This window comes from Gallus gallus, chromosome 21, assembly GCF_016699485.2.
Source record: "Gallus gallus isolate bGalGal1 chromosome 21, bGalGal1.mat.broiler.GRCg7b, whole genome shotgun sequence".
NCBI lineage: Eukaryota > Metazoa > Chordata > Aves > Galliformes > Phasianidae > Gallus > Gallus gallus.
This window is the reverse complement of record NC_052552.1, coordinates 6,507,658-6,520,773: the sequence shown is the minus strand read 5'-3', so window position 1 is coordinate 6,520,773 and position 13,116 is coordinate 6,507,658. Positions and strand designations below refer to the sequence as shown.

General features: G+C 64.3%; 4 protein-coding genes across 6 annotated transcripts; 2 read left to right on the top strand and 2 right to left on the bottom strand.

Moving 5' to 3' along the window:
- The first annotated feature begins 109 nt into the window (after positions 1-109).
- CELA3B (chymotrypsin like elastase family member 3B) lies at positions 110-3,309 on the top strand. Its single transcript, XM_015297237.4, has 8 exons — positions 110-169; positions 252-331; positions 750-847; positions 1,099-1,233; positions 1,312-1,448; positions 2,308-2,453; positions 2,532-2,684; positions 3,233-3,309. Exons 1-8 carry the CDS (start codon positions 130-132, stop codon positions 3,251-3,253), a joined length of 810 nt encoding a protein of 269 aa, XP_015152723.1. The 5' UTR covers positions 110-129; the 3' UTR covers positions 3,254-3,309.
- A 1,328-nt stretch (positions 3,310-4,637) lies between these two features.
- Positions 4,638-7,818, top strand: LOC100859906 (CDP-diacylglycerol--serine O-phosphatidyltransferase-like). Of its 2 annotated transcripts, XM_046903335.1 has the most exons (7): positions 4,638-4,705; positions 5,622-5,666; positions 6,104-6,251; positions 6,322-6,419; positions 6,493-6,636; positions 6,705-6,905; positions 7,030-7,818. In XM_046903335.1, the coding sequence occupies exons 1-7, from the start codon at positions 4,681-4,683 to the stop codon at positions 7,137-7,139; spliced, it is 771 nt and encodes a 256-aa protein (XP_046759291.1). In that variant the 5' UTR covers positions 4,638-4,680; the 3' UTR covers positions 7,140-7,818. The 2 variants fall into 2 exon arrangements, with proteins under 2 accessions (XP_046759291.1, XP_003642586.1); XM_003642538.6 differs by lacking the exon at positions 5,622-5,666.
- Positions 7,819-8,250: 432 nt separating this feature from the next.
- Positions 8,251-8,739, bottom strand: SVBP (small vasohibin binding protein). The gene is made up of 2 exons (XM_015297240.4): positions 8,567-8,739; positions 8,251-8,481 (listed from the first exon to the last, which is right to left on the bottom strand). The coding sequence occupies exons 1-2, from the start codon at positions 8,681-8,683 to the stop codon at positions 8,395-8,397; spliced, it is 204 nt and encodes a 67-aa protein (XP_015152726.4). The 5' UTR covers positions 8,684-8,739; the 3' UTR covers positions 8,251-8,394.
- Positions 8,740-9,108: 369 nt separating this feature from the next.
- Positions 9,109-12,647, bottom strand: TRIM62 (tripartite motif containing 62). 2 transcript variants are annotated; one of them, XM_015297235.4, is made up of 6 exons: positions 12,391-12,647; positions 11,262-11,696; positions 10,472-10,567; positions 10,099-10,355; positions 9,915-10,030; positions 9,109-9,824 (listed from the first exon to the last, which is right to left on the bottom strand). In XM_015297235.4, the coding sequence occupies exons 2-6, from the start codon at positions 11,667-11,669 to the stop codon at positions 9,274-9,276; spliced, it is 1,428 nt and encodes a 475-aa protein (XP_015152721.2). In that variant the 5' UTR covers positions 11,670-11,696; positions 12,391-12,647; the 3' UTR covers positions 9,109-9,273. The 2 variants fall into 2 exon arrangements, with proteins under 2 accessions (XP_015152721.2, XP_015152722.2); XM_015297236.4 differs by having other exon boundaries at positions 12,507-12,647.
- Positions 12,648-13,116: the final 469 nt, after the last annotated feature.

Sequence of the window (13,116 nt, the reverse complement as noted above, 5' to 3'; positions counted from 1 at the left end):
GCACGCTACACCCAGCTGGGCACCGGCTGCCCGCTCCCAGGGGTGGCCTTGGGCCGGGAAGGGGTTCTGATAAGGGGGGGATTTAAGGCTGGCGGGCGCCCGGTGCCGCCTGGCTGAGCCCTGAGCACGATGCTGGCACTCCTCGTCCCCCTGCTGCTGCTGGCTGGCGGTAAGCTGTCCCCAAACCCGCTGTCGCCCCCACTTTGGGGGGTCCGGGTGCCCCCCCGGGTGACGGGCACCCCATTCTGCAGGCTGCCATGCTGCTGTGCTGCCTCATGGGTCACGGGTGGTGAACGGGCAGGATGCGGTGCCATACAGCTGGCCGTGGCAGGTGAGCAGCGTGGGTTGGGTTGGGTTGGGTTTGAGATTAGGGTCAGGTTTGGACTTAGGGTTAAGGTTGATGTTACGTTTGGGGTTGAGGTTATGGTTAAGGTTAGGACTGGGGTTAGGGTTAGTGTTGGGACTAGAGTTGGAGTTGGAGTTAGGGTTGTGGTTGAGGTTGGGGTTGGGGTGAGCGTTAGGATTGAGGTTAGAGTTGAGGTTGGGGTCGGGGTTAGGTTTATGATGAAACCAGGGTTGGGGTTGCGCCGAAGTTAGAATTAGACTTACGGCTACGATCGGGGCTATCGTTACGTTTGTAGTTATGCTTAGGGTTAGGGCTATCGTTGGGGTTTGGGTTAGGGTTGTTTAGGGGACAGGGATGGGGGCACTGCGGTGGGTGACACCACGCCAACCCCGTGGCCCCGCAGATCTCACTGCAGTATGAGCGCGATGGCACCTTCTCGCACACCTGCGGGGGAACCCTCATCGCGCCCGACTGGGTGATGACAGCCGCACACTGCATCTCGTGAGCCGTGACTCTGCGGGGTGGGCTGCAGGGCGGGCACAGGGGTGGGCCGCAGGGGTGATGTGCGGTGCGTGAGGTGATGCGGCTTTGCTTGGAGGGATGCGTGGTGCAGCACTGAGGCGGTGAGGGTGCAGCGGGAGGGGGTGCAATGGGGCGAGGATGGGGGTGGGAGGGGCGTGCGGAGGTTGTTGGGGGCGCAGGACGGGCGGCCCCATCTCCTGGGCTCAGTGGGCATGGTGTCCTCTGGGCAGCTCCACGCTCACCTACGAGGTGGTGCTGGGTGAGTACGACATGAGCTCCGCCGAAGGCCCCGAGCAGCGCATCCCCGTCGCAGCCGACGACATCTTCGTGCACCCCAAGTGGAACAGGTTCTGCGCGGCCTGCGGGTGAGCGGAGCGTGGCGGTGCGGGGGTGCCGTCCCCACCTGGGGACCTCATCCCGGTGACACGTGTCCCCGTGGGCAGGAATGACATCGCCCTGCTGAAACTGCGGCGCAATGCTGTGCTCAACGACTACGTGCAGACAGGGCGGCTGCCGCCCGCGGGCACCGTGCTGCCCAATGGCTACCCCTGCTACCTGAGCGGATGGGGGAGGCTGACCAGTGCGTCCCGGGATGGCGGGGAGGGGCGGGGGGTGAGGGGAGGGTATGGGCGTGGAGGGAACGGTGAGGGGTGGAGGGAAGGATGGGAGGCCGGTTGGAAGGGTGATGGATGGATGTGGGATATGGGGATGGATGTGGAATGGATGATGGATGGGTGGTGGATGGATGTGGGATGGGTATGGGGTGGATGTGGGATGGGTGGATGGATGGATAGATGGGTGGATGGATGGATGGATGGATGTGGGGATGGATGGATGGGTGGATGGATGGATGGATGGATGGATGGATGGATGTGGGATGGATGGATGGATGGGTGGATGGATGTGGGATGGATGGATGGATGGATGGATGGATGTGGGATGGATGGATGGATGGATGGATGGATGGATGTGGGATGGATGGATGGATGGATGGGTGGATGGATGTGGGATGGATAGATGGGTGGTGGATGGATGGATGGATGGATGATGCATAGGTAGATGGTACCTTTTATGGTAAGGGTGATGGATCACTGGAACAGGTTGCCCAGAGAGGTTGTGGAGTCTCCTATGGAGATATTCAAGACCTGTCTGGATGCCAACCTGTGCAACCTATTGTAGGGAACCTGCTTCAGCAGGATTGAACTTGATGATCACTTGAGGTCCCTTCCAACCCCTGTGATTCTCTGACTCTGTGTGGGATGGATATGCAATGAACATGGGTTGTGGGATGGATGGATGGATGGATGGATGGATGGATGGATGGGCATGGAATGGACGTGGAATAGATGTGGGATGGCTGTGGGATGGCGGAGGCTGGCGAGCAGGATGCTGGGCACAGTGTTGTCCACCTGGGTTCCTAACACCCCCCCTACTGCCAGCGGGGGGACCATTGCCAGACAAACTTCAGGACGCTCTGATGCCTGTGGTGGACCATGAGCAGTGCACGCAGCCCGACTGGTGGGGCAGCCTTGCCATCCGCACCACGATGATCTGTGCCGGCGGCGCCGAGCAGGCCGGCTGCAACGTGAGTGCTTTTCTGCACTGCGCCACGACGAGGGGGTTGGAGCACCCCAAACCATCCTGACCCTCATCCTGTCTCCAGGGCGACTCGGGCGGCCCCCTGAACTGCCAGGCTGAGGATGGGCAATGGGAGGTGCACGGCATCGCCAGCTTTGTGTCTTCACTGGGCTGCGACACTCCGAAGAAGCCCACTGTCTTCACCCGCGTCTCTGCCTTCAATGACTGGATTGCCGAGGTGGGCGCTGAGTGCTGGGATGGTGGGGTGCCAGAGCGTGGGGATGGCAGAACACCCAGGGTGTGGGGTACCGAGGTGCCAGGGGCTGGGACACTGGGGTGTTGGGGTGCTGGGTTGTTGGAATGCTGGAGTGTTGGGGTGTTGGTGTGCTGGAGAATTGGGATGCTGGGTTGTTGGGGTGTTGGGATACTGGAGTGCTGGGGCGCTGGGATATTGGGATGCTGGGGTGTTGGGACACTGGGGTGCTGGAATGCTGGGGTATTGGGATGTTGGGATATTGTAGTGTTGGGGTATTGAGGTGCTGGGTGTTGGGGTGCTGAGATGTTGGAATGCTGGGTTGCTGGGACACTGGTTTGTCAGAGTACCAGAGTGTCAAGCTGTCAGGGTGTTGGGGTTCCAGTGTGCCGGGACGCTGGGGTGTCGGAGTGCCACGGTATCGGGCTGAGGGATGCTGAGGTGTTGGGGTACCAGGGTGCTGGGGTGCCATGATGCTCTGATATTGGGGTGCCAGGGTGCCGAGCTCCCCCTGAGCCACTTCTCTCCCCCAGACCATGGAGAACAACAGCTGAGTGGGGCAGCAGCGACCTCCGTGCGTCACAGCGTGCAAATAAACGTGCAGAGCTGACCCCACGTGTCCCGTGTGCTGGGGGGGGTTGGGGATGCATGCATGGCGCACAGCTGGGCCCGTACCTGGTGAGAGCGGCCGCATTGCCAGCAGATGGCACTGGCAGAGCGGGCACAGGCAGCACCGCGGCACCGCACGGATGGGCGCACGGGGATGCCGTGCACTGCGGGAAGGGTCTCCTCACGGCCCCGTGATGATGTAGGAGTGAGCACCTGGAGACACCCAGATATCACAGGGATGGGCACGAGGCGCTCGGATGTCACGGGGGTGGGCTCCAACCTCCGCCTAAAGGCACCTGAGGCCATGGGGGTAGTTTTCCCAAAAGGTGCCACGGGGACGGGCACCCCACACCTGGGCCCTATGGAACAAACGCCCCAAGGTGCCCCGATGCCACGGGGAGGGGTTCCCTCTGAGTGCCCCATTCTGGTCACACGGCCGTGGCAGCAGCTCCGTGCCCAGCTCTCGCCCGCCGCCTCCTGCCCTCCTGGCCCAGCCGTCTCCTCGCAACCACCGTCCGCGGCGCGTGACCGGGAACAAAGGGCCCTTTGACAGCGCCCGGCACGCATGGGGCTCCCGCTCCCCCCATCCCATCCCATCCTGTTGGGAGCCCCACATCCCTGCAGGGACGGGGCCACCCTGAGCCAGATGGAAAATCCCCATCACGTCCCGCTGCAGGCTGTAGGGTTTTATGGGCCCCTGTGACCGTGAGGGGGACCTTTGCTCCCCGGGGGGGGCCCTTTGCTCTGGCTGCTGAGGCCAGCTCGGCTCGTGACACCCTTGTGCAAGCGGTGCCGCCCGCACGAGGCTGGGACAGGTGGGTGGGCCGGGCAGGGGGCAGCTGGCACGGGTGCTATGAGCCTGGCATGGGTGCTGCACGGCTGATGTGGGTGCTGCAAGTGTGGTGCAGGTGCTGCAAGGCTGCTACAGGTGGTGCGAGGTTCTACAAGGCTGGCACGGGCGGTGCAAGGCTGTATGGGTGGTATGAGCCTGGCATGGGTGGTGCAAACTTGGTATGGGTGCTGCATACCTGGCATGGGTGCTGAGAGCCTGGCAAGGGCAGCTGGCACACGCACCACAAGCCCGGCTTGGGAACTTTGATCCTGGCACAGGCACTGCGGGGCCTGGCACGGCTCCTGCGAGGCTGGCATGGACACCGTGAGCCTGGCACGGGCACGCGGCCGTGCAGCCCTGGGCAGCTCCTCCCTCGCTGCGGTGCCAGCCGCCTCCAAAACCCCCGTGTCCTCTGGCCGGACCCACCCCCACGGGTGACTCAGCCTGTTCTCGGCAAACCCCGTCCCTATATAAGACAGTGTCACCATCGCACACACAGCGCCTGGCTGGCCGCTGCCTCAGTTTCCCCGTGCCGCAGCCATGTGGATGGTGTCACCGCCGGTCGGTAAGTCCCGCTTCAATGCCCCAACGTCCCCCGGCCCAGTGCAAGTCTTCCCGTCGGAAAACGGCTGGCTTGGGTGTTCTTGGGTTTCCTGGTGGATGTTGGCTGGGTGAGGTTTGCAGACATGGGGTGGTTCGGGGTGATGGCGCAGAACGGCTCTGTGCGTGGCGGGGTGCACTGTGCCACTGTGATGGAGGGAAGTGAGAGCTGAGCCTGCTCCACCTTCGTGCTAACCAGCCCCGGAACTCCGTGTTCCGAGCAGGTGCCCGTAACACACACGGGGTCAATGTGGAAAGAGCCAAATCCATGTTTTTCTCCCCCAGAAATAGTAATAAAAAGCACTGCCAGCAGTGGGGCCGAACCCCGTTCTTTCTCACCGTATCTCTGTGCCTTTGGGGCTGGGAATGCCAGGACAGAGCACGGTGCTGCACAGCATTGTGATGCTGCAGAACGCAGTGCTGCCTGCCGGACGCTGCTTCGCTTCGGATCTGCAGCCACTTCGGTCAGACCCCAAAATGCCTCCTTTTGCCCGTTTTCCCCCTTCCCACAGCACGGGGAGAGCCCAAACACTAAGAGCGCTCGGCCCCGGGGAGGGGGGCACAGTGCAATGCATGGGCCGAGTGCCCCAAAAACGCCATTTTTTGCAGAAAAAAACAGGGCTGGAGGTGAAAGCCTCCCCGTGCCCGCCTCCTTGGGGTGTTTTTCCATGCACACCTGCCCGGCCCCAAACCGCAGTGGCGTGGCCTGGGGTGGGGTGGCCAAAGGTCAGCGGCAGCAACACCCCCACCCTGCTCAGAAAAGAGGAATATTTGGAATATTTCCTTCCTGCAGGAGGGAGCGCGGGGACCCGGCCGTGCCGGGGCGGTGGGGGGGAGCGGTTGTGGCTCTTGTTGTGCTCTGACGTGCTGTTTTCTTTCAGATGAAGGATCTCACCAGCTTGCCTGGCTTTGGGACCACGGCAAAGGCAGGGTGCAAAACACACTAGTAGGACATGACCCTTAACACTTTCTCTAAAGCGTAGCCCTATAGGTATATAAGATCAATAGAGCTTAACACTGGGGTTGGCTTTTATTCTGAGCTTGGGTTTGGCTTTTTTTTTTTTTCTTTGTTTCGTTTTCTTTTTTGTTTGTTTCTTTCGTTATTTTGGTAGCGTTTTACTTTCTCCTTCGCCTCCCGCGGGCAGACGGAGGCAGGGGCTTGCACAACCCAAACGGTTTGGGGAGCGGTGCAGGAGCATGAGGAGGAGGGGGAAAAGCGCTGCGCGAAGGCTCCTGCCCACAACCCTCCGCCATCCCCTTCCCATCGTCGGAGGGGGGCAGAGCACCGACCTGCTACCTCAGGCGCTTAATTAACTCCCAGCCCCGAATCTGTGCCCTTGACCGGCGTCTCGGCGGCTTGCAGGTATCTTCCAGTACACCAAGAAGCTGTTCCTGAGCAGACCAGTGGGACGGGCACAGGCGCTGGAGTTCATCCGGAAAAATGCGGCCAACGCGCTCTCCATGGCAAACCTGATTGTGGGGCTTTCCTCCATCCTCAGCAGCCTCAACAGGTGGGGGACACAAAGACCAAGCGGGCGGGGAGGGAAAGCAGCGCGGAGCTGACGCCTCTCCCCCCAACAGGCAGTACCACTGCTCCTGCTGGCTGCTCCTGGTGGGCTTCCTGCTCGATTTGGCTGACGGAGCCGTCGCCCGGCAGCTCAACGCCTGCTCAGCGCTGGGTGAGCCCCGGGGCTGGAGATGTGCCGGGGGTGCCGGCTGCCGGCTGCCCCCTCACCCACTCACCCCCCGCAGGAGCCAAGCTGGACGACTTCGCCGACTTCACGTCCTTCGGGCTGGCCACGGCACTGCTGCTGCAGCCACGCGGCATGCTGGACGGGCTGCTGGCCATTGTCTATGTGCTGGCCGTCTTCGCCCGCCTCTGCTTCTTCTCCAGCGGTAAGGCTCGGGGCTCACGGGGTTGGACACCCTGCCGGGCTCAGGGCTGAGCACATGGCACCCTGCAGGGATCCCCTTCACCTACCGGGGCTTGCCATGCCCCTATGCTTCCTCGCTGCTGGCCAGCACCTTCCTGCTGACGGGCGGCCACATCACGCTGCTGCGCATCGCTGCTATCGCCATGGTCCTCTTCATGGTTGACCGCGGCTTCTACCCCCATGACAAAGTGCTGGAATCGCAGAGCTGGAAGAAAGTGATCTATGCTGGAGGTAAGGAGCAGAGGTAAAACCCATCCCGCTTTCACAGAGGGTGCTCAGCCATCCCACCGAGCAGCAATCCAGGGAGGTGTGGGAGCGCTGCTCTGCCCTCAACGCTGACGGTTCCTCCCTGCAGGCATTGTGGCTGTCCTGTTCTCACCCACGACGGTCGCTCCCATCTACTACCTCGCCTGGTCAGCGTCGTACATCTTACTCCCCTTTGCCATCTGGAGCTGCAAAGCCTAATAGCCAAGAGGCGGCAGCCCCGGCGAGGACCGCTCCGCCTTAACCTCCGCCGAATGCGTAGTAAAGCTCTCCTCTGCCTCACTCTCGGGTGCCAGCGCCAGGCTGTCTCACCCCCCACCTTCATGAGCTCTTCCCAGGAAGGAGAGCCATAGCAGCAGACTCCAAACCCAGCAGGCGCAACGCCGCAGCCCCACAGGGCTTCCCACTACAGCAGAGCCTGCTTAGAAAACAGCTGAGCTCCCACAGAAGGGAACTCTCGGCACCAGCAGAGATCAAGCCAGGCTCCAACCCGTCCTGCGCACCCGTACCCCCCGCCAGAACAACAACAGCCCTGTACCAGGGCTCACCCCACTTCCCAGGGGACCACCCCCCGGGTGCCTCCTGCCAGTCCCACCAGCTGGGACTCAGATGGAGGAGACCGGCGGTGTGACCAACGCATTCCCACTGTACATAGTAATTTATTGCGAGGGCACAATTGCAGCGGCTTTACATCCCCCAAATCCTCGCCATGAGGAGAAAGCGGCCCCCGCAGCAGGCAGCCCATGGCGGGATGGGAGATGGCCACCCATCGCACCTGAGGGTGCCCCATTTCCTTGCAAAGATCAGCCCTAAGGCACAGGGAGCGCTCCGGTATTTATTTCTGACGTGTCACCATAGGGAAATAATATCTGAAGTGTGATCTTTTTTTCCTTTCTGCGCTCGGTCGATGAGGTGTGGGAGGGAAGAAGGAACGTGGAAGGGAAAAATGGAACCTGAAACCCTGGGGCCGAACTCTCTGGAAATAAAAAAGCTGGAGAACAACTGCGCCACCCGCTCTGGGAGTGTGGGTGGGGGAAGGAAGCGAAGGTCAGGCCTTGCAGAGCAGCAGCGGCAGAGGAGCAGATCTGTCGCTCCGACCTCCAGGGAGATCCCGCGGCGCCAGCAGCTGCAGACGGACAGAACGACCCCGCGGCAGGGCGAGCGGCCCGGAGACCCGCGCTGCTGTAAACAGGAGGAGGGGCGGCGGGCGGCCACCGGCTGCAGCTGCTCTGGCACACGGCCCCGCGGTCCCGGGAGGCTCGGGCAGGCCGGCTGCTCCGGGGCAAGGCCCGCGTCCGAGCGGGAGGCGGAGGAAGGAGGAACGACCGCAGCTTTTATTTAGAGATAACAAAAAAACAAGATAAAAAGAAAGCAGAAAAAAGCAACGAGGAGGAGTTCGTCAGGGCGAAGGCATGAATAGTGAGCTCGGGAAGGGGGCGGGCAGGCGGCCCGGCCCTCACTCTCCGCCGGCCTGCATCTGCTTGCAGAAGGCGTCGAACTGCCGCTGCTCCAACTCCGTCATCACGCGGTTCAGCGCGTAGATCTGCGGGGGGGGGGGAGGGGGAGAGACCGCGGTGAGGCCCCGCCCGGCTCTGCTCGGCCCGCCCGGCTCGGCCCGCCCGGCTCACCTCCGCGCGCTGCCGCTGCTTCAGCTCCTGCTGGGCCGCCCTCTGCTTGGCCTTCTCCAGGCGCGCCGCCGGCTCCCGGCCCTTCGGCCTCTCCTTCCGCCCCCCGCTCGGCTCCATGGCCGGGCCGGCCGGGCCGCGCCCCGCTACCGGCGGGACGGTGCCCGCTGCAAGATGGCGGCGGCCGGGCCCCGCCCCCGCGCATGCGCGACCAGCGAGACCGGGAGGAGAGAGCGCGCGCGGTGCCGCAGCGCCCCCTGGCGGGCGGGAGGAGAGCGGCGGGGCGGCCCGCAGACGCACCGCAGCCCCGCACATCGCCACGCCCGTATATATTGCACAGCCCTACGCCCCGCGCTGGACATCGCTCCCCCAAACCCCCACGTAACAGCCCTACCGCCCGCCCCCTGCCAGCCCCGCACAGCACCGCCGCACGCCCCCCCCGCCCCGCCCAACACGTGGCACGGGGCGGGACAGCACGGTAGGACGGGCGCAGCGCGGCACGGCGTCCCTCACCCCGCGCGGGGGCTGCACCACGGCCCCTCGGCTCCAAATGCACCTTTTATTGCAGCGGCCGGAGCGGGGCCGGACCCGCGGGGCCGCGTGGAAGCACAGGACGGGGACACCAGCCGCGCCGTGCCCGGTACCCAAAGTCGGCTGCGCCCCGCGGGCATCAACACGGCCCCGTCCCGCTGCCACCCCGCGGGGTCCTGCTAGATGCGGACGGTGTTGATGCGCAGTGGTTGGACGTTCTTCCCGTTGGCGTGGCTCTGCCCGGGGCTGAAGTAGGAGCAGAGCTTCCCGGGGAACTTCTCCCGGAAGGTGTAGAGCCAGGACATGTCGTCGGCGTTGTAGAAGATGAGCAGCCCCTTGTCGTAGTCCAGGAAGACGCCCACCTTCTCCAGCTTGCTCTTGACGTTGAGCCGCGTCCAGGGCTCGGTGCAGGCGCTGTACTGGTTCCCGTCATGCATGACGATGCAGTAGAAGCCTCGGCTGGGCTGGATCTGGATGCTGCCCTTGCGGGTGACGGCCTCGTGTGCCAACCCGATCATCCACTGCGTCTTCTCGGACACCACCACCTCCCAGTAGTGCACTCCGCCGCCGAACGCCTGCGTGCCCAGCACCGACACCTCCACGTCGAAGCGGCGCGGCGAGTCCTGCAGCGGCTGCGGGTGCAGGTTGCCGTAGGCCACAATGGTGCAGTCATCGGAGAGGATGAGGCGCTGGTGGGCCGTGCCGGGGTCCAGCGTCAGCGCTGCGGGCACTGCGGAAGGGCGGGCATCAGCACCCCCAGGCATGGGGGGCACCGCCTCCCCCTCCCGCCCCCCCCGCCCCCCGCCGGCCTCACGCTCACCCGGGTGGATGTCCTGAAAGAGCGACTTCCAGATGGTGTACTGCAGCGGCCCCATGTACTTGGAGGTGGGGAAGTCCTCGTAGGTCAGGTTGGTCTCATGGATCTTCCCCTTCAGCCTGCAGGATGGGCAGCAATGGGCAGCGGAGCTCCGCAGGCACCCCCCGACCCCCCGGCGCCCACCCACCTCTCGGACAGAGATGCGACGCCGGCCAGGAAGGCGTGCTTGTCGGCCTCGGCCAGGCGCTCCTGCAGGATCTGGCTGCCCTCCTGCACCTTGCGCAGCTGCTGGCTGTAGCGCTGGATCTTCTGCTCGATGTCGGTCAGCGTCCGCGCCGTGTCGGCCTCCAGCTCCTCCAGCATCGCCTTCTGCCGCTCCCGCAGCAGCCGGTGCAGCCGCTCAAAGGCCTCCCCGATGGTGGCCCGCAGGCTTTTGGCCGATGACTGAGGAGGTGGGGGGCACGGCCGGGCCGCGGCGGGTCCGTCAGCATCCCGGCAGAGCGCGTGGGGAGGGGGCAGGGGAAGGGATTCGGGGCACGTCCCCGCAGCCTCGCTCCTACCTTGGTGTCGGCCAGCTGCCTCTTGAGGAGGTGCAGGGCCTCAGTGTGGCCTCGCTCGCTCTCCTGCAGGCCCTGCAGCTGCTCTTTCAGCTCCCGCTGCAACACAGAGCGCTCTGACCCCACGCTCAGCCCTGGCCCCACCGCACTGCCCGCTTCCCCGCCCCACAGCAGCAATGTTCCAAGGGGCGCGGGGAAAATGCAAAGCTTTGTGCCTGCTCTATGCTCAGGCAGTGCTCCCAGCCAGCAGGAGTGCAATGCTGAGGTGCTGGGAGAGCTCTGGGGCAGCCCTGCAGCCCCATAGATATCTGTCATGGCGCTAAGTTGGCACTGTGGTGATCAGAGCCCGTGAGGGTCAGTGCGTGGCACAAAGCTGCCTTGGCACAGCAGGCTGGGGGACGGGACTTGGTGCTACTGTGGGAGGTGGGGTCCTGCGTGGGGCAGGAGGGGGTCTGGCTCAGGGCTGCTTGAGGATCCCCAGGGGGCAGCCCAGCAGAGCCACACATAGATGGAGGGACAGACAGATGGACGGGTGGGTGGGTGGCCACACAGCGCGGATGGATGGGTGGACAGAGGATCACACTCCACTTGTGGGGATAGACAAGTGGACTGTATGGGGAGCAGCACCCCAGAGCCACGTGCAAACAGGCAGAGGGAGCTCTGGCTGTCCTGAACGTGGACAGATGGACGCTGTGCTGCATGGTGCAAACGGATGGACAGACAGAGCATCCCACAGATGCCACAACCCCGGGAGTGAAGGGGGACGGATGTCTGGGGACAGATGGACACCCACCTGCAGCTCCTCGAAGGCATCATCCACGTTGGTGACCTGGTGCTGTTCGTGCACAGCCGGCTCATCACAGAAGAAGCAGACAACGGTGCGGTCGGTGAGGCAGAAGAGCTTCACCTTCTCGTGGTCCTTGCAGGGGAAGGGGCTGCGCTGAGCCCCCAGGATGGCATCCAGGGGGAAGGCGCTGTAGCGCTCCACGATGTTGGCCAGCTTCAGGCTGGGGGCCAGCGTGGGCTCAGTGAAGGTGCGGCGGCACTCGGGGCAGTCGCGGGCGCCCTGCGGCTCCTGGCGCACCCAATGCTCTGTGATGCAGCGGCGGCAGAAGTAGTGCTCGCAGCCGAAGCTCACCGGGTCCTGGTAGATGCTGAGGCAGATGGAGCACAGCAGCTCATCCTTCAGGCTGCAGGCCATGGCCGGGGCTGCAGGGGGACGGCTGGGCTGCAAAAGGGGGTGGTTGAAGGGGTGAGAGTTCTGCAAAGAGGGGCAGGATGCAAACGGGGGGCTGCAGTGGGGCTGTAATGGGGGGGCTGGGGGTGAGGCTGCAATATGGGGGTCAGGTTAGTAAGGGGGTGGGGGTCAGGGTGATATGAGGGGGCTAAGGGTCAGGATGTAATAGGGGGACTGGGAGTGAGGGGGTATGGGGAGTGGGGGTCAGGGTGATGGCGGGGCCGAAGTAGACATGGGTGATGCTGAGGGTCAGAGGGATATGGGGGGGACTGAGGTTGGTATTGGAGATGCTGGGGGTCAAGCTGATAAGGGAGGGTGAGAGTGAGGGTGATGTGGGGGGGCTGAAGCTGTTGACGGTGATGCTGGGGGTCAGAGGGATGCGAGGGTGGGGAGCAGGGGGATATGGGGGGATTGAGGTTGGTACTGGGGATGCTGGGAGTCAGAGGGATATAAGGGGGCTGAGGCTGGCGGGGGGGAATGCTGGGGGTCAGGATGCAATAGGTGGGCTGGGGGTCAGGGGCACATGGGAAGGCTGAGTTTGGTACTGGGGACGCTGGGGGTGAGGGGGATATGGGGGGGCTCGGAGATGCAATGGTGGGATGAGGAGCAGAGGGCACGGGGGGCTGAGGTTGGCACGGAGGACGCCGGGGCTCGGGCTGCGGTGGGGGCCCCGGGCTGCCGCTACCTGCGGGGCTGCAGCGAGGACACCCAGCGTTGAGGCCGCACCGGGAGGACGCGGGTTCGAATCCTGCCCCCGGCTCCGCGCCCCGCCGCCCTCAAGACCCGGGTTCGAGGCCTCACCCCACCGCCGCCGCCGCCGCCGGCGCCCGCTGCCCGTTGCCCGTTGCCCGCTGCCGTGCCCGGGGAAGCGGACCCGCCGCCGCCGCCGCCGCCTCACACACCGCTCCCCGCCGCGCCGGGCGGGGGGTGGGCGAGGGGAAGGGGGCGGGGCCGCGCAGCACTTCCTGCCTTCCCCTCTCCCCCCCTCCCTGCAGCCACAGTGGTACCGCCCCGCCCCATTGTCCCCCGCGCGGCGCGGCCCTGCGGCGCGTACCACCGCCCGGCGGGGGGGGGGCTCTTAAAGGGGCCGCGCCCCATCCCCTCTCACCGCCCGTCCCGACCTTTCCCCGTCCGTGCTGTTACCCGTGACGAGGCGCAGGGCCGCGGTGGGGGGGCAGAGGGGGCAGGCACAGCGCTGGAGATGCACGGCCGCCGGCATCCTAATTCTGCACAGACCCCAAATTCAGCGTTGAGCCCCAATTCAGCACTGTCCTCAAATTCAGCATTGCCCCCAATTTCAGCCTTGCCCCCAAACCAAACCCTTGTCCCCCATTCAGCGTTGATCCTAAACCAAAACACGATCCCCAAGTTTAGCATTATCCCCAAACTCAGTGTCATCCCCAAATCCGCC